The 27,502-nt window shown below is 39.9% G+C and overlaps 2 protein-coding genes across 4 annotated transcripts in view; one reads left to right on the forward strand and one right to left on the reverse strand.

Moving 5' to 3' along the window:
* The window catches only part of LOC140921251 (guanine nucleotide exchange factor subunit RIC1-like), a 57,280-nt gene extending 30,517 nt beyond the window's left edge, over positions 1–26,763 (forward strand). For 2 of the 3 annotated variants that reach the window (XM_073371234.1, XM_073371233.1), the window contains exon 34: positions 292–704. In XM_073371234.1, coding sequence (XP_073227335.1) covers positions 292–532 — 241 coding nt within the window. In that variant the 3' untranslated portion in view covers positions 533–704. Of the gene's footprint in view, positions 1–291; positions 705–26,632 lie in introns of those variants that run through there. The other variant, XM_073371235.1, reaches the window with a different exon arrangement.
* Positions 2,081–16,282, reverse strand: LOC140921882 (uncharacterized). Its single transcript, XM_073371881.1, has 3 exons — positions 15,085–16,282; positions 10,789–13,362; positions 2,081–3,636 (listed from the first exon to the last, which is right to left on the reverse strand). The coding sequence occupies exons 1-3, from the start codon at positions 16,142–16,144 to the stop codon at positions 2,549–2,551; spliced, it is 4,722 nt and encodes a 1,573-aa protein (XP_073227982.1). The 5' UTR covers positions 16,145–16,282; the 3' UTR covers positions 2,081–2,548.
* Positions 26,764–27,502: the final 739 nt, after the last annotated feature.

The raw sequence follows: 27,502 nt of genomic DNA on the forward strand, positions 1-27,502 counted from the left end.
TTTCACTTGTTTAATGCCGTGTTAATTTTGCGCCTTCGAATAAGACCAAGTGGGATAGTCCAATTACACACGAAGTGGCAGCTTTTAAATGAATTTTAAAACGACCCGAACTGATGGCATCAATGACGCGGAAGCTGTAGAAATCTTACATACATTATACATACGAGACTCCCTTTTACAGGGATTTTCAGTCAACTTTTAAAAAGGCATTACTAGGCATATTAGGATTTTTAACGAAATGACGACTGAAATTAACACCGTTTATTTTAATTTTGTGTCCCTTGTTTTTAGTCATGGCTACTATTTGTTCTTTGGCCTTCACAAGGAACACTGGCTCGCGATTGAGAGAGCGTTGGCAGACGCTAAAACTGCGCCGAAAGAACAAAAGGACAGCAATCCGTCTTCTGAGACCAGCCATCCATCGCCGCGCTGTAGCACAAGTAAAGAAGAGGATGGACCTGGGAACGAACAAGCATCTTGTGAAGAAACAACCGAGGAAGATAATGACGAGTACGAATGTGTTGTGTCGTGACGTATCGCTGGACTATCACGTGACATCGTGAAGAAAAACTTGTAGAGACCTTAAAATGAGCGGGCAGGTAGCATTTTTAATAGCTTCTTCAATCGAGATTAGTGAGGTTAGCAGCTCAACAGAACAATTTTGTGAAAATAAAGTGTTTAGACCAATAGTATAATAAACCTGAAAGTACATTATTAGAACAATTAGACCTTTGTCTTTGTTTTCCTCTCCGTTGTTTGGATGTTACTAAAACAGGGAACGGGGAGCAGGGAGCGGGGAACGATCAGAGGGAACGGAAAAATGAAAAATGGGAACAAAGCAGAGAATTGGAAATGAAGTTGCTGATACACATTAGGGAACTTAAGATGGAGACGTTTTCGGGGCTACGGCGACCGGACTAGCAGAGAAAGCCTGGAACTAAGGCAGCCGTCGCTCCCCGTCAAAAATAGAACATTAAGATCGCAGTGAACTCAGAAGGACGGCGCCTTTAAATAGAAGAATACCGAAGAGGAAAATATGGCTTCACATAAAGAATTAAGAGAATAAATATTTGCCATGCAGACAGCATGTATCGGATGAAGATTGTCTCGTTTTGTAGGAAAATTATGAGTCCAAAAATCACGATTTTCCTCTGGACAGTTACGATCCGTTCACGCTGAAAAACATGCGGGATGCAGCTGAGTTCAAGGCAGAATTTCGTGTTGAAAATAAATGATCTCCACAGGCTTGCCGAAGCCTTGCAAATTACAGGAACATTAAAATGCTACCAAGGAACCGTATTCTTAGTTTCGTATTGAAATAATTCCCGCGAAATACTTGCATACAACAACAACAACGGCAACAACTTTATTTCAGTTTTCCCACGCCGAGTTAGTACATGGTATTACCTACTATTCTATATAATTTTTAATGCGTTTCATTTATACGATATTCTAACGAAAAGAGCGAACTAAAAACACACAATTGAAATATCGGAGTTCATATTTTTTGTCTGGATACTTTTATTTGGCTCGTGGGAAAATTTTGTCCCATGTCAAGCTCACTTACGGTTGGCTGTTTGCCAAGTGGGATCTTGACCCTGTGACATGAAAACATAGAAACATTCAAAGATGTAACTTTAGATAACAGAGCTTGGAAATCGAGCTTGAAATGTGCCTCAAAGAAAACAAGGACAATTTAAGAACGATAATCTGCAAAATGTTGGTTGCTAAACGCAACAAACCTGATTGAAATGAAAGTTAAATACTCACGTTTTCGCCACAACGCCAAACAGACCAGTTTCACGTCGCCGACGGGACCACGACGGCAAGGTGGTGAGCACGAGCATGCGCAATATCCAACAAATGATGATGTCACGTCCGGTTGAAGTTGCCGTCGCCCCGAAAACGTCTCTATCTTAAGTTCCCTATTGGTGGTGGAAGGCGAGTGTTCTGGCCCCTGCTTAACTTTTCTATTTTCTTAAGACTCCGCGTGCCTACTCTGCTATTAATGAAAATGGCTGATTTACACTTGAGACTGTTTATCCGTATAAGAAGGATCTTTTTGTTTTATAATCCGTGTCAGGCAAATAATCCGTGCTAATAATGCGCCAGAGGTCGTTTTGGAAGAATAATGCGCCTGTTTTGACGAATTCTGAAGACGGATAATTCGTCTGTGGGGTGAAAATTGGCCAGTCAGATGCAGGAGCGGCAACCAATTACAGTGCTTGTTACAATGTTAAATTATTCTTAAATGCTGTATTGGGTAGTTTTTGAAACAAGACGGTTCGCATTCAACTTTAGCTCAAGTTTCTACCAAGAAAATGACTCATTTAAATTACATTGGTACCTTTACTTACGTGAAATCAGTCAAGGTACTCATGCCATGTTCCAACTTTGTTTATGGGTTTAGTTTCGTCTAAAACGTAAACTGTGGCACTAATGTACGTACAAACAAAAAAGGGGTTCCATTCATAGAGTCAAAGAGTCAATAGTGTTCAATAACATCCACTTGGACATTAATATAGCAGCTATTTATACACCAGTAAACTCAAAGGCTTTTTATGCACGATTCTATCTCCCCGTTAAGTTCCTGAACAATGTCTTGTAGCTCAGCAAGCGATTGGTAGCTGTACGCCGTATTGTCATGACAGCTAAGCAGGTGAGACATGCAGTCGAACGCTTTTTGGAAAGCCCTCAGCGAAGATATCTTATCACCTAACGCACAATATGCAAGTGCGAGGGAAAGAAAACTTTCAGCGGTATCAATATGGTTTCCTAACAGTTCCTGCCTTAATTGTAGTGACTTCTGAAAAGACTCGACAGCCTCTTTAAAATCTCCCATTTCCATCTGCACTTCACCACGATAAAAGTAGCTGTACGCCGTATCTTCATGCTTACCAAGCAGTTTTGACCTCATATTTAGTGCTGTCTGGAATTTCTCAAGAGCCAACTTGTTGTCATTCATCGCACGATAAACACGCCCTAGAACATGGATGCTCGTGGCTGTGTCCGAGTGATCTCCCAAAAGTTTCTGCCTAATTTGCAAGGACTTCAGGACAGACTCGAAGGCTCCATTAAGATCTCTAATTTCCAACTGCACTGCACCGAGCTTCAGATAGCTGGTGGCCGTATCATTGTGATCACCAAGGATATGTGCTCTTATGTACGCCGCATTTTGCAATGCCTCAAAAGCTAAATTAACGGCACCCATTGTCAAATGCAAATTACCCAGACTGTTAAAGGTTCTGGCGGTTTCGGCATGAGCCCCTAATAGTTTTTTTCTCATGTCTAAGGCCTTTTGCAGGGAAATCAAAGCCTCATCGTAGTCCTCCATGTAAATCTGTGCTACACCAAGGCAGTGGTAGCTACATGCCGTAGCTTCGTGTTCACCAAGTAGTTGTCTTCTCATGGATGCCGCTCTCTGGAGTTCTTCAGCAGCTGCCTTATGATCACCCATTTCGAAACTAATAACTCCAAGAAAATGAATGTAACTTGCAGTTTCGGGGTGAATCCATGAAAGTTCATTTCTTGATCGCAAAGCCATTTGAACAGCCGTCAGTGCGCCACTGAGATCTCCCATTTCACGTCGCAACTGTCCAATTTTATAGTACCCCCTCGCCGTATTTTCGTGGTCATCTACAACAAATACAAATTCTAGTCAGGGGCGCGCGTGGCTAAAAATTTTGCAGAGGTACAAACACTCACTTACGTATCAACGGCCCTACCCCGTCTCCCAATTCGTTTTCACGCGGGGTCGTGATTAAATTTCCGCTTTTTTTTATCAATGTCGGTGAGGCTATGATTTCTCATGGCCTTGGGATCAGGTACTTTTATGCAGCAGTTGCGGCTTTCGCCACTTGCAAATAAATAACAATCATTTACTGAAGTGGAGATTGCTAGTGGTAGTGATTTTTCGGAGCCACGAAGCGGCGAGATAAATATCCACTACCGAATAAAATTGTGAATAATTGTTTTAGTTTATAATGGTTTGGCAATACAAAGCACTACAAGTATTGACCCTAAACAGCAACGACTTTCCTCACTGAAGGGTTACCTAAAGTACACAGCAAAGGAAACTTAAGCAGCCATCCATACATAAACAAGTGGAAAATATGTACAATATTAAACTAGAAATATAATTTAAATATGCCGACGAGGGTTGTCCAATACTCACAAATAGACTCCATTGGTGTTAGTGGTAATAAGAAGGGTCTCCATTGGTACGAATGGTACGATTGGTACCAATGGAAAAGCACCCTATTCCAATGGTTCTATTGGTGACTATGCATCTCATTAAGGGGACTTAGATTATTTTCTCATGTGCTGTGGCTGGGTAGAGGGCAGTTCCGATGGTCCATTGGTACTAATGGTACGATTGGTACCAATGGAAAAGCACCCTATTCCAATGGTTCTATTGGTGACTATGCATCTCATTAAGGGGACTTAGATTATTTTCTCATGTGGTGTGGCTGGGTACAGGGCAATTCCGATGGTCCATTGGTACCAATGACACGATTGGTACCAATGGAAAAGCACCCTATTCCAATGGTTCTAATGGTGACTGTGCATCTCATTAAGGGGACTTTCTCGCTGCTTCATGCCTTTGCCAAATAACTGACAAATCTGTTAAAGAAAACCATGAGCGGAAAGGTCTTTGCATCACATAGTACGAAGATGCGGTATCCTAAAAAAATTCTGTAAATGCGAAATCCACATGCATATGATGAACGTGTGAACACTCGAAAGACATTTCGTTCATTTCGCCCATCTTGAATTTGAGCCTTCGGGGTCAGCAGTCGCTCCTTATCCCACGAGAAAAAGAAAAATGGCGTCCTCTGTTTAAAAATTCAAGATTCGCATGGAATATTGGAGAAAAAAAGATTGGGAGCCTGTTTTCATCTACGAATAAGAATAGGGCATAATCCTCATCATTAGTTCGTGCGTTATTTTTGTTATTGTTCAAGTCCATACGACGTTTCACATAGACTCTTGTATGTACCAGCTGATAATTCCATTTAAGGAAAGGCCAACGCACTGAACACCAGTTGCTGTAAAAATCCCGCTGTTTTGCGAGTGTGCCGGTGAAAAATCTTAAAAATGTTGTGTTTACAAAGAACGCTAATTTTAAAGCGGGAAAAGATTGGGTCTGTTATTCTTCCATGGAGATTTTTATTGTATAGGCTAGGACAAGATATCAAATAGGGACTAAAAGGGTTGAGTGAAACGTCTGGTTCTTAAAAGTAGCACATGCATAAAAGTGTTGTACTTCTCGAACTACAGCCAAATTTTCAAAATCTATTCAACAAAAGGGAAACTGAGCGCGACCTTCAAATTCTTGAATGTTTCAAATGTTGAGTGATGTTGTGCTATGGCTAAACAGGGGCACTCAACGACGGTTTCCTCCAAAATCGATGAAAACCCCTTTTTACGCTATCCAGAGTACCTTTAGATTTCTAGAAATGCATTCTAAGCGATGCTAACAAATTTTTATCTTTTCGGTCATCCTAGGGGAACTTATAAGTCTTTGCGAAATTACAAGGGGTTCAGTATTATTTTCCGAAAATTTTAGGTGTAATTTAACGTTTTACGAAAGTGAGAATTTTTCTGATTCCTCCGCACCATCATATTTTAGAATCCGAAAATTTTAGGCTTCCTTTATAAGGAAAATAGTGTAACCTGTGTAGTAAAATATGAAAATCAAACTTCAGAAAATCGTAGGGCATTTATTAGAGAAGCTTCGAAAATTGTACATAAATGGAACGTTCATCTAGCAATTTTTAGCCGTGTTCTCCGAACATATATTTTACAGAAAACGGTCGTTGGGTGTCTCTGGCTAAATAATGTCAAATTTCCAAAAAGAAGAGTACTTACTTTTCTTAGGTTCTCTGGCAACAATGTCCAATCCAGATCATTTTCGTAACATTTTTCCAAATCGACGTTCAATCTTTGCATACGGGCAACCATGACTTTACGGAAGTTTCGAAAATCACGCAGGTGTGTAGACTGAAGCGACAACAAGCCAGCGAAATTACTCAGACGTGAACACAATCACTCGAACTTCTAATGTCCCTAGAGTGCTATCACGCCTCATCCAATAAAAAGGTGAGATAACAGTTAGGTCGCTTCATTTTCAGAATAACAAAGAATACGGAAAAAGTGAGAAAATTGCATAACCCTTGCAAACAGTAATAAGACAATAAGAACAATAAAAAATCTCAAATGATGTGAAATGTTGCTCACATAACGACGCGTGTTGATAAATCTACACTCATTATCGGCGTGGTCTCAGTTCACGGTTATACGATCATTTGGAACATGGCTATGATGTCTATGTACCGAGAAGAAATACGACTGCTATCTCGGCAAGAAGTCGTGGAAGAAAGGAAACAGCTATCCCGACTAATCAACGGCGACGCCTTTTTTCCAGAGAAATCGTGGCCTAAGGATATTCGCCTCATATTCTGGGAGAACACGATGGGTGATAAGGAAACATTCAAACTTCTGCTGTTTTTCCACTGCAACGGGTGCAATCCTGAAAACATCAGTAGATGGATTCTTCTAGCTCAGTCCTGGGCCTCAGCGCAAGCTACAGCCGAGAAAAGAGCACGGCAAATACAATTGTCAACGACAACGTTGACAGTAAAAGCCATCAATGGTTTTACTACGACCTTGATTATAGCAAACTGTTGTACCTTAATGGATTACCACGACGAACCCACGTCAACAGTGAAGAGTGACTTCAGCCACTTGAATATAAAACGGCTGTTTTAGGAGCCACCAAATACAATACAAAGTCATAACCAACAGCATGATATAACCATCCTTTTCGGAAACTCTTCATTGAAAACTTGTTTTGGTTTAAACACTTCCATGTAGATAATGACATTGCGCTAAGTAATTTCAGAAGTTAATTTCACAGTGAATTGAGTACAGTTGTTAAAACCTATTGCCTCAATACCTTTTTGCTAGTTTCGCGCCTTTCCGCGTTGTTTCGGGTTCTTTTAAACAAGTAAGAATTACCAAAAAATAGTGCTTGTGTACAGGAAAGAAGACATTCATATGTCATGTTGTTGTTTGCTCGTGAATCACAATAAACAGAACGAACACGAGAGTGACGCGTTACCTTTCAATTTTATAATGTTCGTACGATGTTTGTTATACTCGCAGCACCTTAAGATATTATTAGCGCTAGATATATACGTCGCCCTCGCTTTGTAACTATTAGCGCGTTTCCACTTTGTGTGAAAGCGAACTTGTTTTGCGTCGTTGGCCTATAGAACGAGGAATATCCATAATAATTATTAGCGCGCTTTTTCTTGGTGTAGAAGGCAACTTGTTTTGCGTGGTTGGCTTATAGAACGAGGAATATTCATAATAATTATTAGCGCGTTTTTTCTTGGTGTAGAAGGCAACTTGTTTTGCGTGGTTGGCTTATAGAACGAGGAATGTTCATAATAATTATTAGCGCGTTTTTACTTGGTGTAAAAGGCAACTTGTTTTGCGTGGTTGGCTTATAGAACGAGGAATATTCATAATAATTATTAGCGCGTTTCTACTTGGTGTAAAAGGCAACTTGTTTTGCGTGGTTGGCTTATAGAACGAGGAATTTTCATAATAATTATTAGCGCGTTTTTACTTGGTGTAAAAGCGAACTTGTTTTGCGGGGTTGGCTTAAAGAACGAGGAATATTCACAATAATTATAGTGCGCTTTTACTTGGTGTAAAAGGTAAAAGCGAACTTGTTTTGCGTCGTTGGCCTATAGAACGAGCAATATTCATAATAATTATTAGCGCGCTTTTTCTTGGTGTAGAAGGCAACTTGTTTTGCGTGGTTGGCTTATAGAACGAGGAATATTCATAATAATTATTAGCGCGATTTTACTTGGTGTAAAAGCGAACTTGTTTTGCGTCGTTGGCCTATAGAACGAGCAATATTCATAATAATTATTAGCGCGCTTTTTCTTGGTGTAAAAGGCAACTTGTCATTGCGTGGTTGGCTTATAGAACGAGGAATATTCATAATAATTATTAGCGCGTTTTTACTTGGTGTAAAAGCGAACTTGTTTTGCGGGGTTGGCTTAAAGAACGAGGAATATTCACAATAATTATAGTGCGCTTTTACTTGGTGTAAAAGGTAAAAGCGAACTTGTCATTGCGTGGTTGGCTTATAGAACGAGCAATATTCATAATAATTATTAGCGCGTTTTTTCTTGGTGTAGAAGGCAACTTGTTTTGCGTGGTTGGCTTATAGAACGAAGAATATTCATAATAATTATTAGCGCGTTTCTTCTTGGTGTAGAAGGCAACTTGTTTTGCGTGGTTGGCTTATAGAACGAGGAATTTTCATAATAATTATTAGCGCGTTTTTACTTGGTGTAAAAGGCAACTTGTCATTGCGTGGTTGGCTTATAGAACGAGGAATATTCATAATAATTATTAGCGCGTTTCTACTTGGTGTAAAAGGCAACTTGTTTTGCGTGGTTGGCTTATAGAACGAGGAATATTCATAATAATTATTAGCGCGTTTTTACTTGGTGTAAAAGCGAACTTGTCTTGTGGGATTGGCTTAAAGAACGAGGAATATTCACAATAATTATAGTGCGCTTTTACTTGGTGTAAAAGGTAAAAGCGAACTTGTCATTGCGTAGTTGGCTTATAGAACGAGCAATATTCATAATAATTATTAGCGCGTCTCTACTTGGTGTAGAAGCGAACTTGTCATTGCGTGGTTGGCTTATAGAATGAGGAATATTCATAATAATTATTAGCGCGTCTCTACTTGGTGTAAAAGCGAAGTTGTTTTGGACCAATAGAATCATTGGAATGGCATCATTTCCCATTGGTACCAATCGTACCATTGGTACCAATGGACCATTGGAATTGCCCTGTACCCTGCCAGGTCACATGGGAAAATAATCAAAGTCCCCTTAATGAGATGCATAGTCACCAACAGAACCATTGGAATGACACCCTTTTCTATTGGTACCCTTGGTACCAATGGACCATCAGTTTGACGAATCGTATCCGTTTGTGTATATTGGACATGTGTGATGCCGACCAAATCTGTCACATAATTTAGCAAAAATGTTAATTTTTAACTCATTTATTTCTGCCAACGATTACATTTTTGGCGCACTAGTGACCGAACGGCCGTCACGTTTTCTTGCTGACAAACAAAACTTTTGAAGGCAGTTTTTTAGCCCTTGCGGGTCATTTTTTTTAAAGCAGTCGAGAATTCTTTCTGTTTTTAAAACCATTCTGTATTTAAAAAACATTAAATTTACGTTTTAATGTTATTAAATAGTCAATATAGGTTTCTTTTACACTATAGTCTCAAAAATAGAAAGAATTCACTACTATTTTGAATTTTTTTTTATTATTTGGCCATCCCCCTTTTTTTTCTTCATTCACCGTCAAATGCGTTTCCTGATATTGGGTCGGTCGGTCGGATTGGAAAAAAAAAAAAAAAAAACCTGAAAGAAAATCACAAGAAGTCTCGGAATAGTAGGCCCTGGTGCCCCAGGACGACGTTAAAAGTTAACATTCACATATTTAGATTAACAAAATGTTCAGTATACTGTGAAAAATGTTCATGTTTTTGTTCCTGTTTTTCTCGATACTGTTACTAAGCTCATTTTTCAGATTAAAAGAATTTTTTCAAGTGAAAAATGGTGTAAGTACGTCGTTACTTTTTTTTATTTTTTTGAAAATGCCAAAAATTTGGGTCGGTCGTACGACGGTAAAAGGAGAAAAAAAGAGGATGGCCTTACTATTATCATTTAGGACTATTATTATTATTGCAGGAAAAAGTCACATTCATGAACACAAAGAAAATCGGTTAGAATTATTCAAATCCAGAAGGCACTTTGGAGAAATTAAACAACCTAAAACTCTTAATCAGCCGCAATCAAGAACTTTGCATTTCTAAAGAGGCCAAAAAAGAAAATGCTCTTGCATAAGAGGGCAAAGAGGGCAAATCATGCCGACCAGAGCAAATCAAAATGCATGTCACGTCCTCTCAGCAATTCAATAAGCGGCCAAAATTCACATTTCCTCAGTCAAAACGTTTTCCTCCAAAGCATAATCTACCCGACAAAGATCAAGAAAACAATTTATTGGAACAAGCAGCATTTTGGCACGAGGTAAAAGTCATGTGTTGCCTACAGATCCCCCTATTTTACATAGGTCGGATAACAATTACAGTCGGCCGTTGCACGGAACTTGAAGAACTCTTTGTATGAACAAACATCTGATAAAAAAGGCCGTTGGTAGGACACAGAAAACAGCCTTTTCCCTGAGCAGCAACTCCCAAGCTTCCCTCTGCTCCGATTTTAAAACAAATCCCAATTCTTGCGTGAGCAAATCAACATCCGTCATTTTACAGCGAAAGCTTTATAAATCTATTCATCACGGTAAGGAATATCGCGAATGACTTGTTAAAAACATTACTTGACAGCTTGTTGACAGCTTACATCGAAATTTAGCCAATGGGAATTGTCCGTGGCTAGGACAAGCGGGTAATTCTAACGAATATGACGTATGCAAAACGGCCAGTCCGTATTTTAAGTGTCTTTCCCCAGTCTCGCTCTCTCTTTTCAGCCTCGTTCCAGACCTTCTGTTTGACAGCTCGCGCGTACTTGCACACGCAAAAATTCGGACTGTTTTGCAGTCTAGCTACTAGTGGGCTATAACATATAGCCTAGTAGTAGCTCAACCAATCAGAACGCAGTATTGTTAATAGGCCACGAGTTGGAATTTACTAAAACTATATATTAGCTTAACACTTACCCAGGGCTTTATGGGTGCAAACCAGCTGCTGTAAGGTTTCGGCAGCTTCGGTAACGTCGCCTGAAGCGTGTTGTGAATCACTGAGACATTTCAAGCTTAAGGCCGTCTCCGTATGGTCACCAAGCAACTCTTTTCGTAACTCGACGGCCTTTTGAAATTGTTTAACAGCCTCCTCGTACCTGCACATTTTGTAGTAGGTAATTCCTATTTGATGGAAAACTCTTCCGAGTCTTACGAAACATGCCTGAGCAAAGTATTCATCTTTTGACTTAACTAGGATACGTTCAAGTTCTTTACAAGCGGTAACGAAATTGTCTACATCAGCAGTAGTACCATTAATATTTTCAAAGACTTGCGTGAGCGAAATCAATGATTCAATAGTCCCTTTAATTATAGAACTGTCATGCGCCGTTTCCTTCGTTTCTCGTAGAATACTGGTTCTCATTTCTAGAGCTTTCTTAAAGGAACAATGGGCAGCCTCGTACTCCTTGAAATTTTTTTGCGCCTCACCGAGTGAGTGGTAATTTCGGGCCGTGTCCTTGTGGACTCCCAAGACATCTTCCAGTTGACGAGCTATTAACTCAAAGCCTTCTTCTGCTTCCTTATCACAATCTAATCTCTCTAACCCTTTGCAGCAAGTCTCTAACACCCTGGCAAGGACACGACCTTCTTGAAACATCACCAAAAGAACTTTTTGCAGCCTTAGAAGAGAACTCTTGATAACAGATAGTTCCATTTCAAACTGATCACCGAGAGATTTGTAAAGGGGAGGAAGCAATTCAGCTGTCAAAGCAAAAAAGAACGCATCTCGTTCAGCAACAGATTCTGGAAGACAGCGCACATTTGATTCTCTAGATGACAGGGTGTCTCTTGAAAATAGACTACAAAATGCAGGGGACAATGATCCAGACTCACTCTCAATGCTGCAGGCATATGACGCAATTTCATCGTTTTGTCGATTTCTGTGGCAAACTGCAAGGACATGGTAGGCAAAAATCATAAACACCTTTTCACCGTAGTCATTATTCAGACGATCCACAGAACGCTCAATAAGCAATATTCCTTCTTCAAGCTTACCACAAAGAATTTGATAAATACCACCATAACAGAGTAGTTTTGGTGGACAATCAGCAGCATCAATGAAACTATGTTGCAAGGGACTGTCAGGGTTTTGTTCATTTGAGAAAAAGAAACCTAAACAACCAAAGGACTTTGCAGCAAGCAGTTTACGTTCGATGTCACATTGCTTCTTCCTCCTTGCCTCTTCAACAGCATTGTCATAAAGCCTGTTAAAAGTCAGTTGTTCGTCATGTAAAACAGAAAAGAGAAAAAGTTCTGCCTTAGACAGCACCTCTGTCGTCTTGGCGTACAGCTCGTCCTTTCTTGTTCCATGAGCTAGCGATTTAATGATGTTTTCTCGGCGACTTACAAACCTTTCAACGGCGTCATTAGAATGGCCCGTAAAAAACATTTCATTAGCATCCTCGAAGCTGCTGATGTTATATCCGTAAAAGCGAAGTTGTGCTCTGTCAAAAGTAGTTTTAGTTGCACTGTCACAAAATTTATTCTCATCAATAAAAGATCGTAGTAACGAATGAATTGTGAAAGAGCAAACATTTTCGCGGGATTCTATTAATGATTTTACTTCCAGTGCTCGTAAAATTTTCTTGCTGGTTCGTTCTGGAGCTTTTTCTAAGCCCATTACGGCCCTAGCTTCTTTAGCTTCAAAGTTACCAGGAAAAACGGCCAGAGATACGAATGCTTCCCTCTCTGTGGGTGACAGTCTTTGAAAAGACGTGTTTATTAAAGACTTTAATCTTGAACAGTGAGGTAAACGGTCGTCGTCCAAAACCTCAATAAGAGTTGAAGTCTTCAGCTCCTCTAAGAGTTCATTAAGAGGAACGTTCTCTTCTCTCATGATGCTACACATCAGACGCATGGCCAGGGGAACCTGTCCACACTCTTTTAGTATGCTACTACAGTCGTTCTCTGATACACTTGGCAACAGTGATTTTACTAACTTGGCCGAGGAAATTTCGTCCAGTATTCCAACTTTCTCGAGATGGATGGGAACCTCATGCTTCAAATAGTCTAGAGATTCACGAGTAGTAAAGAGAAGCTTGATATGACAACACTGGGCAAGAATGTCTTTTGATAATCTGAGAACCTCTTCTTTGACCGCAGTGTCTCCAGATTCCAGGAGATCGTCAGCATTATCCAAGATTAACACGAATGGATTCTGAAGCTGTTGCAAGCGCTGAATAAGCCAGTGAGAGGGGGAGATATGAGGTACTTGTTTGACATCTGCGAAAATACTGAGCAGCTTTGAGACGAGCTCATCTTTGCTTTTCATTTCCCGTAGGGATACAAAATATACTGGAATCTTATTTTCCACTAACTGATGTGCTACGGTGATTGCCATTGAAGTCTTTCCAAATCCTGGTGAACCCCAAATATCGACCAGACGAGTACTTTTGCTACTTGTCAAATGACCGAGAATTGCCTCGCACTCTTTTTTACGGCCGTAAAAGTGGGGTATTTTATCAGGCACATTGAGGCCAGGAACCACGTGACCTAAATGGCAACAACAAGTTATTACAAAAGTCATTTTTTACAAAATTACTTATCTTTTATTGATTTGATTGAGGTTCCCATGAGACTACATTTCAACCCCTCTAGGTTAAAACCTGGTTGTGATAAGCTGATGAAATCGAGTGCGCTGAAGGCAGAACGTTTGCATTTATTAATTTTTAATTAAATTTTTTTCAGTTTTATGACGGAGATTTTCAAGGTTTTATACCCAAATACTGAGGGCAAGCTGAACGTTAAAATCATTTGCGATAACTACATGAAGCCACTGAAAGTTACTGATTCCGCAGTGAGACGTTTTGAGCGAGAAGTCTTTGAAAAAGACTGAATTGACACACGCGATAGCCTATAGAAACAGAGACACGGATGACGTCACAGAGAGTTGTTTCTCAACCTCTTTCCCAGAGTTCTCTCTCTTGCTTCGAGAAAGGCAAGAGAGAGAACTCTGGGAACGAGGTTGCTGTTTTCTTTGTTTGTTTATTTGCTTTTGTTATGGGTCTTTGCCAAGCATGGCCTACAGCACTGGATGCGTTTTCGCGATTTTGTCGGATTAAACGTGTAATTAGGCCTCAAAAAACTGTTTAGAGGAGGAAGAAACCTAAAAAAAAAAAGTAGCATTCGTGTCAAGGAAAATCCGTAAATTAAAACAAATCTTTGAACATATACCTCACAGCCACGCCCTACGGGGAAAAAAAAATTTTCGTTACTTACAGAACAGAGTATTTCATTTAGCCCTGTGTATTTTTTGTTATGCATCACATGCATCAGACTTTATATTAAATTAGGCAAGAACATCAGTTACACACACTCCTACTACCCATGTGCGATTTTCTTTCTCTTAAGGTATTTTGATGTCACCTGGGATCTACAACAGACAGATGACATAAAAATTTGGTAAAATCAGATATTCAGTGGCATACAACTGTAAACATGTATGGACGGTTAGTGGATCAAAGCAATTTACATGTATTTTCGTGGGTAGGTTCAAAGATTTGGAATGTGCTGCCACTTAACGTGAGCAAAACCAGAAAAAGTCGTTTTAAACCTAATGGCATCCACTTTTTAAATTCTTTTGATACTGTTTACTTTTTATTTCCGTTATCTCGGCTTTTCATTCATTGGAGAAACTATTTTAACTTGTCGTAATGTGCGAGGGTGATGTCATCCTAAACCTTGTTCGTTACAAATTTAACTCTTGCTTGACGTAAATGAAGAATGTTTTTGCACGCTGAGCCGTCCTACCATTAGTTTGGCCGATCTTAAGGGTGATGCATAATGATATAATCAACAATTATTCCGCGAGCCCGAATGGGCTCTGAGTCAATAGGCCATGAGGCCGAAGGCCGAATGGGCTATTGACTCAGAGGCCTTAAGGGCGAGAGGAATAATTGTTTTAGTAAAATCCAACTAGTTGGTCAAAAATATCGCGAATAAAAAAAATTTAGCTAGTTAAAGCTAGACTTTAATCCTTTTTTCCCGCCAAAAAGCCCGCACTTTTCGCTACTACTGGGCTATAACATATAGCCTAGTAGTAGCTCAACCAATCAGAACGCAGCATTGATAATAGACCGCTAGTTGGATTTTACTAATATATGATATCGTAACCGTCGCCAAAGGATTACGATAAAACTTGGTATTACTGTATAACATTCGTAAGCTACGAAGAAATAGAATTAAGTTGCAAAAATTAAGCTCCTTTTCGCCTACCTTTCGAGCTTACCGCCTCCTTATCTTGTTTGTTATCCTCGACACTAGATTTTAATTCGTCCATTTCTGTTCTCACATCTGTCAGTACTGTTTTGAATTCTTTTAGTCCAGCTTTTACTTCGTTAACGTTTGACCCGACATCTTTGATTGAAGTTGTCACATCTTCTAGTCCAGTTTTCACATCTTTCACGTGTACCCCGACATCTTCCACCGTGGTCCTCACGTCGTCCATTCCGGTTTTAACATTCTTGACGTCTGATTCGACTTTTTCCATTTTTGTACGCGTATCCAGCACTTCAGTTTTGACATCTTTCACTTGTGAACCAACATCGTTCACTTCTTTCTTTACATCTTCTACCTCACTGCTTACATTCGAGGCGACATCTTTGACTTGATCTTCGATATGGTACATGCCATCCTCGATCGCCCTCAATTTCTGCTGTCTTAACTCTAGTTCCAACTGTTGAACCCTGGCTGTGGGAAAGTCTCCTTCCGCCAGTTTTCCAATGTCATCGATCCTGGTAGAGCTTTGTCCAAGTGCTGCGAACGCATCTTTAGATAGCTGTATGTACTGATCAAAGGTTTTCTTATCAATCTTTGAGCTGTGGTTGTGGCAAAGACTGTTCCGTAACAGACGAAGCTGATCCAAAGCTAAAGCAAACGTCTCATCGTTGTTGCCCGAAGTGCTTGTAACACTTGGATGGAATACCCCTCTTGGCAAACGATGGCCTTTCAAGTACAGATCGGCTAGGGTCTTTCCTTTCCTGCCTGGACCTGGCACTGCAAAACTTTGAGCATAAAGAGTGGCTTCAAACAAAGCTGTGCAGTCCCACTCCTCATATGACTTATTGGTTGGCACACTTTTGGTCTTTCCACCCTCCTTACTAAGGAACATGTTCCGAACCAGTAGCGAGTCATCCCATGCTTTGAATTTGGGAGTAGGAGCAACTTTGGTGTCCCACAAGCGTACAAATACGTGGCGCAATGCGGTTGGAAATTCATCAAGAATAACAGAGGCGAACTTGAACAAGTTCAGTTGTTCCGAAGAAAATGTACTCATGATCGGCAACAAAGTAATTCAGTGACAGCTCGGGTTGGAAGCTACATCTCACTCAAAGGAACATCTAAAAAAGAAATGAAACGCATTTAAAGTGTTGCTCCTTTTGATATTAACTTACCTTGCACGATAAATACGATAAAGTGATTCTACTCCCCGTGAATTAGGTATAGCAGGCTGTTACTTACTATTATACACTAATTATACTGTCTCCTTTTTTAACTTGTAACTATTTGTCATAAGTTGTTAGTGTCTATTTCAGAGGTTTAATACAAGTCAATCACTCTAATCTCCACGTCATTAGAACTTAGAACTTAGATCATCGCAGTTAATAGTTTTTGTATATATATATACTGATTTCCTGAAAGCATTTTTATCATTAAACAAAGGTAACTGATAAATTGTTCGCATTGTGTTGGTGTCTTTTGCCCGTCTGAAGAGTAAACGTCTCGCCCTTAGCCAGCGAATCACTAGAGACGAGGAGAGACGCAGACATGATGGCGTCACTGTTTTACCTCTTTTCCGTGAACACTGTACCTTAACGACAACACTAGAGATGGGTAAAATATGTTCTAACCATTTGCATTTTCTTTCGTATTTATTAAAATGTCCTGTGGATAACGCGGGAAATGGCGTTTGCGAGCCCCTAAATTTAAAAATTTTCTGGAGGAGCATGCCCCCAGACGGTGATCCTCCCTACTTCGGATCGCCTTCCGACTTCCAACTTTTTTCCTTTGCGTACTGACCTTCAAACTCTTACGCTACACCCCTGAAATCTATAAGAATCTTGAAAACTTGCTTTTCAAGACAGTTTCAGGAGGACATTTCTCAAGTGAGTCATTATCAACCTAGCTGCCACTTTTATGGTTCAGATTTAAGCAGGGAACGTCTTGAAACGCAGCTTACTATTTTGAAAATGCATGCTCATGAAAGTTCCATTGTCTAAATGTCATCCATAATAGAATTTCTTGATGCAAATGGCATTGCTTCATTTAATGAGACTGCAACAGTTTTAGTGAAACTGATATTAGACATGCCTGCCACAAATGCTTTGAGTGAAAGGTCTTACAGTGCCTTAAAGGGGCTATGTCACCCCACACGCATGCGCGAGCCGATGAAAACAAACTTAAAAAAGTCGGCCCGACTTTTTCAAGTTGCGTCGGAGATTTTGGAAGGCTGTTTTTATCTGTCTAAATCTCAGCCATCGTTCGATAGTTAGCGAAGTTTTGTATTAAGAATCGTTCTATGGTGATTACAGAATAATTTTTTGGCGTTATTTTGAAATTGTTTGCCTGTGGAATGTTTTTACGTGGATTTACTGTGTCCTCTTATCAGCGGCCGTTGTAATGGCAGAGTTAATGACGGCTACTCCACAATGAGTGATGGAATCTTTGATGGAATCTTCCCTATAGTTCACAGAACCTTTCTATTGAGTTATTTATAGGTTTCTGGCTCTTGGATTTTTCTTGTGCTCAAAGTATGTGGACATATAATGAAGCGGCTATCGTGTTGGCGGCGGCCGTTTTTTGTAAACGATTACAAGAGCATCAGGCCATGAGTTTCGTGACGAAACTAAACTCCTGGCGAAGGAAACATTATAAAATTCGGCTAGATTCCTTCTTGTATTTATCTGGATTCACGGCAAAGATAAACTCGACCGTTTGCTCGTCCAGATTGTTCTCAACGGACTTAGAGAGGCCCCTTAGTACGAGTTAGATCCTGTAAATGCCATGTTTTTGAACTGTTTGTGTTCGAGAATATTTTTGGAAAATAGCAGAGTTTACTTTCCCTTTTTATCAACGGACTGCTTGAGGCCTCGACTGCTTATAATGATGCTTGGTTCTGTTTTTCTCGACGTCGCAGTGATTCGGCACGATCGAACAATTTTGCGCGATAATGTATGTTTCGCTAAGATCAAAACAAAGACTTGATGTCTCTTGTTCTATCAGCATCTAAATTATAAAATCACTAGCGACAGACAAGTCTAATTGTTGATGATGTGTGGATTTGAAACAGTCTTGGTCTTTATCTTCGGTCTAGCGTCTTTTGTAGCTCGTTTGTAAAATACAACTTCGATTTATTTTGTTGAATAAGACAATTTGTTGTGTTGAATTTTTGTTTGCGCTCTATTTTATGAATGGCATGCGTTTTTACTTCAAAACTACAAGTAAAATTGTCGTCACAATTTTATTCTTAATCTAGCATAACCAGAGAAGAAACGTTCCGTAACCCATATTTCGCTTGTTAACCTCTCTAAATTCGGAGCCTTGGACGTGACAGAGAACAAGGAGAAAGTCACGCGTTAAAAACAATAGAATTTTGACAGTTGAAAGTAACATGCATAACCTCAGAGCGCATGCTCTCCAGCTGACATAGCCCCTTTAAAGAAGAATCTAGAATTACCTCAGGTCTATCATGACGCAAAAATGGATGAACAAGAAAGACGCGGACAACTTAAATCTAATTAATGTTTCTAAAGTCTGGTTTCGATATGGTCGTCCGGATCGTCCCAGTCGTCTCAAAAAATGTTCAGACGATCGGGACGATCATATGGAAACGCTACCCAGACGATCCCAAACGACCCGGACGACGAGACGACCTCGATCGCTTGGATAGAGTTGAGTTCTATCCGGACGATAGGGACGATCTTGTAAATTTTGAAGCGATCATATGGAAACGCTCTCAGACGAACTGAGACGATCGGGACGATCGAAGGCTATCCCAGAAGTCGTCACTTTTATTCCAGTAATCGAGAATAATTTCAGCCCGGATGGCGCTGAAGCCGAAAAAATAATACATAAATGTTCGCAGCGCGTATGGGGGTTATTTGAAATTGGAGAAAGTCCGTGACATCAAGTTTTCGAAGAGATATTATGTCTTCGGGGAACTCTTCTAGTTTCTCAATGCTACAAAATCAAGAGAAAAAGCAGATACCAAGTTAAGAGGTTCGCTTTACGAATAAAAATCATCCATTTATGTGGCTTGTTTGCAAAACACGCGCGCAAAAATTCTATTGTCTGACCCAGAGACATTGCTGACGACCCCGCGTCTCTTGCCTTTGAGGCCATCGAGACGATCATATTAAAACTAGCAATCGTCTCAGTCCTCCGGATCGTCTCGAAATATTTTGAAACGTCTGGGGCGATCGGGACGATCCGGACGATCATATGGAAACCAGGCTTAACGAGTTTTACACCGGAGGCTCTGACAGGTTGTCAAAATTTGGACACTTTCCATAATATCTGTATTATACTCGGCTAATATTGATTTTCGTCATTTCAGACTAGGTATTGATCAAATTATACGTAGCAGTTCATAGGTTTTTTTTAACTACAATACAGGTTAAACATTTCTTGAAGATAGCCTGAAAGTGGAAATAAACTATATCTAAAAGTTTTTTAAGAAATGGCCCAGTCTGCATTAGAGCGAAACCCCGCTTTACGGACACCCACTTTATTTGAACACCCCGTTCTCACGGACAGTTTTCTTTGTCCCTGGGGAAAGAAAGCCCTCACATTTTCTCTAAATTCTACCCGCTTAATACGGACACCCCGTTAAAACGGACAACCTCGATCAGTGTCCGTATTAATGGGGTTTGACTGTTTAGACTAACAATATCCTACGAGTAGAAAGGCTTGCTCGATTTTTTTCCCTTGGTTCACTGTGCATGACTTTTTTTCTCTACTTTTACTGTGCAAGAATTTTTTTGGGTAATTGGCCAACGCCCCCCCCCCCCCCCCCCCCAAAAAAAAACAAAAAACAATTAAATGGTCCATCCCTAACGGTGTTGAAAATCGAGGCAAGGCCAGGATGCACTAGAACAAAAGGCTCTAGCTCGGCCCCGGGAAACGAATAAGAACAAAAAAAGTCACTTCTTATCTAGAACAAGGACCGAATTTTACTGTGAATGTTGACTTTTGGTTTAGCAAAGATAATTTCTGTAAACAACCTGAAGGCAAAAAACGTGATTTTTGTCGTTTTTCTATGACGTCAAAAACGGTCACTTTTGTTCTTGTCGCTTCAAAACGAGTTGAAAATTTTACCATCCAAATTCGAAAGGGAATATTTCAAAAAGCACTGACTTTTTTTGCATTTATTGGATATCCCCAGTTAAGGCAATATTCGAGCGATTGAGAAAGTCGCAATGTTTTAAAGCAGTGTAGTCTTGTACGGCCAGTCCGGGCTGGCGCAGCCGTCAATGGGTTAAGTATGTCATTACAAACAAGTGATTTCCAGAAGTTTCTAAAATTAGGAAGGGACTTCCCCGATTAACACGAAGTGAAAGTAATTAAGCATATTGATGAGCTTTCACGCGGAAATTCATAGTTAGCAACCGAATTTGCAATTGAATTTTAAGGTAAAGATGATGTTTTTTACGAGTGTCAACAACAAAAAATTAAAATCAAAACAGAAAAGTGAAAGTGGCAGAGTTTGAAGAAACCTTTTGCTTGCAGACAACAAATACCGTACATTAATTTCGATATTAATTCAACCTTACTTCCGGTCCAACCAGGCATTCAACACCGACAGTAATTAAACATATTCATGATCAAGTTGTACACGTAAAACACCGTAAAAAGTAGCCATCATTGCGAAAGCAAAAGAAGTGTTGACCTAGATTTAGCTATTTAATCTTACATTAAGTCTCCTGTCGCATTGAGCGAAGCACGTTCAATGAAAAGAAAAACGAACTTCCTTAGGAAAAAATGCGAGCTTGCATATTTTGTGCGGAGCGTGTCATGATTTTAATCGAAAAGTTTTGAACTAGCACGTTAACTAAGCAATGTAGGCCGCTAACTAAGTTTTGGAACATCAAGCTAACAACTCACATTGTAATCCCTGGGAAGAAATGCAGGTGAAATACTTCGAGAAATATTGTAAACACTTGAATGTAGTCAATTCAGCGTTCAACAGGCAATAGCGTAGCGCGCGAATGACGTCAAAGTGACTAATTTGCAATGTTTGTCTGAGTTTTGTCATTTTTCTCATTTTAATGACAAAGGCAGACAAACATTACATTTTAATGACAAAAGTCAGACAACACCCAGGCTCCCCTCAGTAAGGGGCCCCTTCTCCGATTTTTCCTGAGGGGAGAGGGAAGGGGGCTCCGTACCCAGGCTAGTTGTTCGTTCATCATAGACTAAATTCAGGATATGGACCAAGCTACACAATAATTTGTATTATAATACAATATGAAAGACGCTTGTAAGCAGCTGTGTATTACATGATTAAAAACAATTCTTGGGTTGCACGTGACGTCACCAAAAACCAAACTAAGAAACTATCGATTCTTCTGAGTTTCTACTTTCACGAGGTATTACAGTACCTAAACATCTTTACATAAACAAATTTTTGGTTCGAAAGGGTTCTTCGTTTTGCGAGAGAGGACGCTTGAATTTCCAGGCTTTTGCGTGACGCGGCATTTAGCTGGCGACCGGGAAAGCTCTTATGTGGGTTAAAAACATTACCGATTTTGGGAGATTTTGCAATCTAAACATTCCTTGTCTCAGAATAAATATTACCGTAATCTTTATGAGTTCCTCAAGCGAAGAATTCACGCATTAGTAGGAAAACTCGAAAAGAGATGTTTCTGTTGGTATCCGGCGGCCATATTGGTGTTCCTGAAACGGACACGAACATGGCGTTTCCATACAAAGCTTTATAAATTTAGGTAAACCGTTTTTCCCAATATCTCGCGTTTGAAATATTTCACAGACCTGATTCTTGGCAAGGGTTTTTGTATATTTATCTTTTTTCATTTCTCAGATTCTAGTCCTTCTGTATTGAATGGTTTGCATTTTTATTTTTCATTGCGTGACAGTGCAAGCCGAGAATAATAATACTGAATAAAATGTAAATTACCGCCTTCAGAAACACACCTGCAAAACAAGTATAGTGGAACCCGTTTGAACAAACTAAAAATTCAGTAAAAGAAAACTTGCGTTTCCAATTGCACCAAATCTTGATTGTCAAAATTAACACGTACCTTTTACAAAGAAAACATAATAAACCGTGTTGAAAAGTACAGCTTTTAACGAGTATTAGTATTTGTGCGAATGGGGGCATTACTAAAAGTTTCTTTCGAAACGCTGACATGCGGCAAATCATGCAGCTAAGAGACAGATGAGAACAGGCTCTGATACCTCCGACTGAAAAAAGAAGCAAACAAATGATTTTAAAACAAAATATGCGGGAACTAGTCATTGTCGATCATGAAGGAAGGCAGACGTGCGATTCTGAGCTCGCGAGTTATTGGACTTGTACTTATTTTGTGTCTTGTTCATACCTTGAGGAAAGATAAACAAGATTATTCTTTTACCAGCGAGTACTTTGGTCTATGTTTCCCGCATTCCTCGTCGGTTAAAGAGGTAAACTGGGATACGAGACACTGTACAAAATGGCGGACACACGTGCATGTCACTATCAGTATGAGAGTGAAACGAGCAAGCGCTACTACAGCCTACTACGCCAACTCAACCTCTACCTTTAGACCTGTTATACAACTGCTACATGATGTGGAACTTAACCCTGGACCTGCAAACTGCTCTAGTGGAGACAAGTCAGAAAAGTCAAATGGCAATGTTAAAATCGCACATCTTAATGTTCGCTCGCTCAAATGCCGTGAGCATTTCGTTCTTGTAAAGAATGCGGTACTGGAAAATAAGTTTGATATATTTACCGTATCCGAAACATGGCTCAACAGTTCAGTTACGGATTTGGAGATAGAAATCCCTGGCTATGTTATCTACCGAATCGACCGACAGGCGAGGGTTGGCGGTGGAGTATGTGCTTATGTCTCACGAAATTACAGGACGGAGTACTTGAGTGACATTTCTCTTATCACGGCCTCTGGCTTCCATCAACTGTGGCTAAAAATCCACGTCAGAAACATGAAGTCCTTCCTTGTCTGTACAACCTATAGACCACCGGACACTTCTTTATCTTGTTTCGATTCAGATCTTACAGAGAACTTTATTTATGCCTCGTCGTTTAATGTTCCAATTTATCTATTAGGTGATTTGAACTGCAGACTTGAGAATAGCGACGATCCTGGAGCTAAAGCCCTTGTTAACTTTTGCCGTTCCTATAACTTGTCAATATTGATCAACACACCAACACGAGTTACAGAGACTTCGAAATCAATTTTAGATGTTATCCTTGCATCGGATACAAGACAAGTCCAAACGGCTACAGTTATGGAAAGCTCGATCAGCGACCATGAGCTAATTTATGTCACCTTAAGATTGAAGAAGGCGCGCTCCAAACCCATTTATATTACTACCAGAAGTTTTAAACACTACTGTCCTATTGATTTCAACAACGACGTATCATTGGCACCGTGGTCCATAGTCGATGTTTTCGACGATGTCGAGGATAAAATTTATGCATTTGATTCGCTGTTTACTGAGATACTCGACCGTCATGCTCCAGTTAAAACCTTTAAAGCACGCTGTAAGCCAAACCCATGCGTAACCGACAACATCCGCGGATTGATGAAGACCAGGGATGATTGGCGTAAAAAAGCAAAGAAAACAAATGACCCGCTATCCTGGACTGCCTACAGATATTTCAGACAGGAAGTAAAGAGGGAAATTAGAATTGCTGAACGAGAATTTGTTGCTGAACAAATCCAAAGGAACCCAAATAACACCAATAATATCTGGAAAGCAATCCGCCAGTGTGTCCCCAATAAATCTACATCTCAGCGAACATTTAGTAAGAGCGTCAAATCTGTTGCAGACGAATTTAACCAGTTCTTCGTATCTGTTGGTCAGAGCACTGTTGACAAAATTACGTCCCTGGCTAATGAATGCAACTTAACACTTAATCAGAATTATTTCGTGCCGAGACAATACGCTTCCTCTGACCAGTTCACACTTAGTACCGTTGATTATAAACAAGTGGAGCGTATAATAGCAGCGATGCCTTCAAACAAGGCCCCCGGGATAGATAAAATTCCGATCCGTGTCATCAAAGACTGTCTTAATCCAATTGTTCACCCAATAACGTCTATCGTTAATGCATCCTTTCAAAACTGTGTTTTTCCATCAAAATGGAAAACAGCCGAGGTTACACCCATCCTAAAGGAGGGCGACCATGAACAGGCAAACAACAATAGACCCATCTCACTTCTACCAGTTTTATCGAAGGTTTGCGAAAGGGTAGTACATAATCAACTCACCTCGTATCTGCAATCAAATGACACCCTATCAAAGAGTCAAAGCGGTAACAAGAGACGGCACTCTTGTGAAACATCTGTCATTGAAACAACAGACACAATTCTTAACGCCATCGATAAAAAGAAGTTAACGGCAGTTGTACTATTAGATATGAGCAAAGCCTTTGATAGTGTCAATCATGACACGTTAATTTTAAAATTGCAAGATGTCGGAATTTCCAGTGACACTCTCCAATGGTTTCGTAGTTACCTAAGCAACAGGTCACAAGTAGTACGAATCTATTCAACGCTATCTGAGCCTTTGTCTGTGACCAGTGGCGTTCCTCAAGGAAGCATCTTGGGCCCACTTCTTTTTAGCATATATACGAACGATCTTCCATTGATCCCACAGAAATGCAGCACCCAGAGTTATGTAGATGATACGAAACTCATTACTTCCTTCGAGCTTAAAGCCAACCTGGATGCAATTGCTGATTTGGAAGACGACCTGTTTAAAATAGGGGAATGGTGTTCCAACAATCAATTGTTACTAAACCCTGGCAAAACCAAGTTGATGATATTTGGCAGCAGGCAGATGCGTGCAAAATTCCAATTTCGTTACCTTTCCTTTATGGGTAAGGACATTGTCCCTACAGACACCGCCAAAGACCTTGGTGTGACTTTGGATTCTAATTTAACTTACGATGAACATATGATTAAAACCGCTTCCTCGTGCATGTCCCGCCTTGGCCAGATAAACCGTGTCAAGCATGTCTTCGACAAACGTACACTTTTGATGATTATTAATTCCTTAGTTTTTAGCAGGTTATTTTATTGCTCCAATGTTTGGTCAAATACCTCAAAATGTAATGTCAACAAGTTACAGGCAGTGCAGAACTTCGCATGCCGCATTGTTAGCGGCGCGCGTAAATTTGACCATGTTACACCAATTCGCAAGGAGCTAAATTGGCTTTCAGTTCCCAGTCAGCTTTATTACCGGAACGCTACAATGGCTTTTAAATGTATGACCGGTCAAGCCCCTGAATACCTTACATCAAAATTCATAAAGCGAGCAGAGGTTAGCCGACGTAGCACCAGAAATTCACAGCTTTTACAAATTCCCTTTTTTAGAACAGCTGCCGGTCAGAGAACATTTTTCTATAGAACTGTGAACTTATGGAACTCCCTAGACAATTCCTTTAAACTGTGTAACTCGATTGATGTTTTTAAAACTCGTTTACGTACTAAATTACTTAAAGAATTGTAATTTTATATATATTTTAAAACATTTCTTAATTGTAAATAGGATCATGTATTGTCTTTGAAAAGCCCCTTGGGAAAGTCAATAAAGTATGTATGTATGTATGTAACTACCATACAGAAAACTCCTCTATAACTAATAACCCGGACCAAAGAACGATGTTCTTCACATTAGTGGCATGTGCCGCATCAAACATTTTACCAGCTCCTGAGCATTTGGGTATAACGGCCTTCCACCATAGGTTTAAAGGCAAAATTATATAAATATAGTTCACTCTTAGTACCTGACTTTAGTTAGACAGAGAGTTCAAGTGATTGAGAGTTTATTGTGAGAGATACACTTCTACTCACGGAGCACAGCCTGTATTTTCCTGTTGCCAGCAGGAAGCCACACCCTAAACCACAAGTTGCTCTTAAAAAGGTACTACAGCAGCACCGTTATTTCCATCTTTGATTTTTTGTCAGCTGTCTGATGCCGTAAACTTCCGCTTATAAGTCCTGGGCTTAGGAGGGCTTATAAACAAGGGGGGAGGGGGAGGCTTACAGCCAGACTAAAAATAGCGTTTCAAAACAAGCTACATTCTTCTTGAGTTTACTCGCATTCTCAAGCTCAAAATATCGTAGAAATTCGAGTTCATTTCAATGCAACCTAGAGGCAGAGTTCTATCTAGGATTTATTGTTTGGAGAAGAAGTGCCGAGTGGCCGAAGGCCACGAGGTTCCTGGCGGGGTCTGGGGGTATGCCCCCCCGGAAATTTTTTCAAATGAATATGGGCTGAGATACAATATGAGACAATTTTAAGAAATGATACATTGGTATTTTATTTTAAACTATTAAGAATTATTATTTTTAAATTACATTGTTTAAAAATTATTCGCTAATTTGTTAAAGTGGAAAAAAATGTTTACAAATTGCTAACAAGAGCGCCTCGATACATACTAATCAAATGCTTCTTTCTAGCAGTCTGCTGGAGCTATCTTCATGATCTTTCACACACCTTTTTAAAAAGATTGACACTACTATGAGGTGAAATTTCATGCCAAAAGGTTTGACTGTATTTGTTTTCCTTTCAGGAATCGTGCTGCCCATGTGGAAGATTACATTGAAGCTTTGAAAAATGTCCTCAACACATTTGGTCTTCCCGTATCCTGCTGTCAGTCAACAATCATTATCTGCGCCATTATCGCCTAAATCAGACGCTAGACATGGTAGGTGCAATCTCTCATAGTCGATCTTAGTCTCCCACGCAACCATTTGTGACGAGACAAAAACAGCTGCTTGGGAGACTAAGTCTGTCTTTAATTTGTTGTCATGAAGCAATGCCTATTTTAAAAAGAAGCACTTTTGTGTGAGAAGTCGCTAGAAGGCTACTTTTGGCGCAAAAGGTCTTATTATTTGGAAGGCCCGTGAAGGTTAGTTCTCAAACCTGCAGGCAAACAACGTGCGAGTACCAACGCTATAATTTTTCCACAGGTCTTTCCCAAATTGACGTCATCAGACACCAATGCCCTAGTGGGCGATTTCCTTAGCGGGCGTGGTTGGAGGTTCCCCCTGGTTTCCGGATAACTAGGAACATTGAACAAAATTTTAATTTGCATTTTTTAATTTTTTTTTTGTACAAACTACAAAGAACCTTGTGGGCCATTAAGCCCTTTTTCTTTCCGCTGCGTGCATGGTTGCCCTGTGGCTCATGGTACAAGAACATGTGCTCGTTATTTCTTTGATGTTGATACCCCTCCCTTTAGCTTATTTTGTTGTCTACTTTTCTTCCGGAAGCGTAGATCTTCTATAGCCTTTTGGTCTTCTTTTAATTTGAACTATCCTCATTTTGTTTGTTTGTTTGTTTGGCTATCTGATGTACGCAAAATACGTTTAAAAACTATGCACAATCCTCAGTCACTCCATGTTTATCGCTGTGCTTGTTCACTTAAACAAGACCTAAT

Source organism: Porites lutea, chromosome 12 (assembly GCF_958299795.1).
Source record: "Porites lutea chromosome 12, jaPorLute2.1, whole genome shotgun sequence".
NCBI lineage: Eukaryota > Metazoa > Cnidaria > Anthozoa > Scleractinia > Poritidae > Porites > Porites lutea.

Coding starts and splice junctions, on each gene's coding strand:
- LOC140921882 (XM_073371881.1), bottom strand. CDS start 16,144: ATGAGTACATTTTCTTCGGAACAACTGAACTTGTTCAAGTTCGCCTCT. Junction 13,363..15,084: donor GGAGGCGGTAAGCTCGAAAG/GTAGGCGAAAAG, acceptor GTTGCCATTTAG/GTCACGTGGTTCCTGGCCTC. Junction 3,637..10,788: donor TTGCACCCATAAAGCCCTGG/GTAAGTGTTAAG, acceptor TATTTGTTGTAG/ATGACCACGAAAATACGGCG.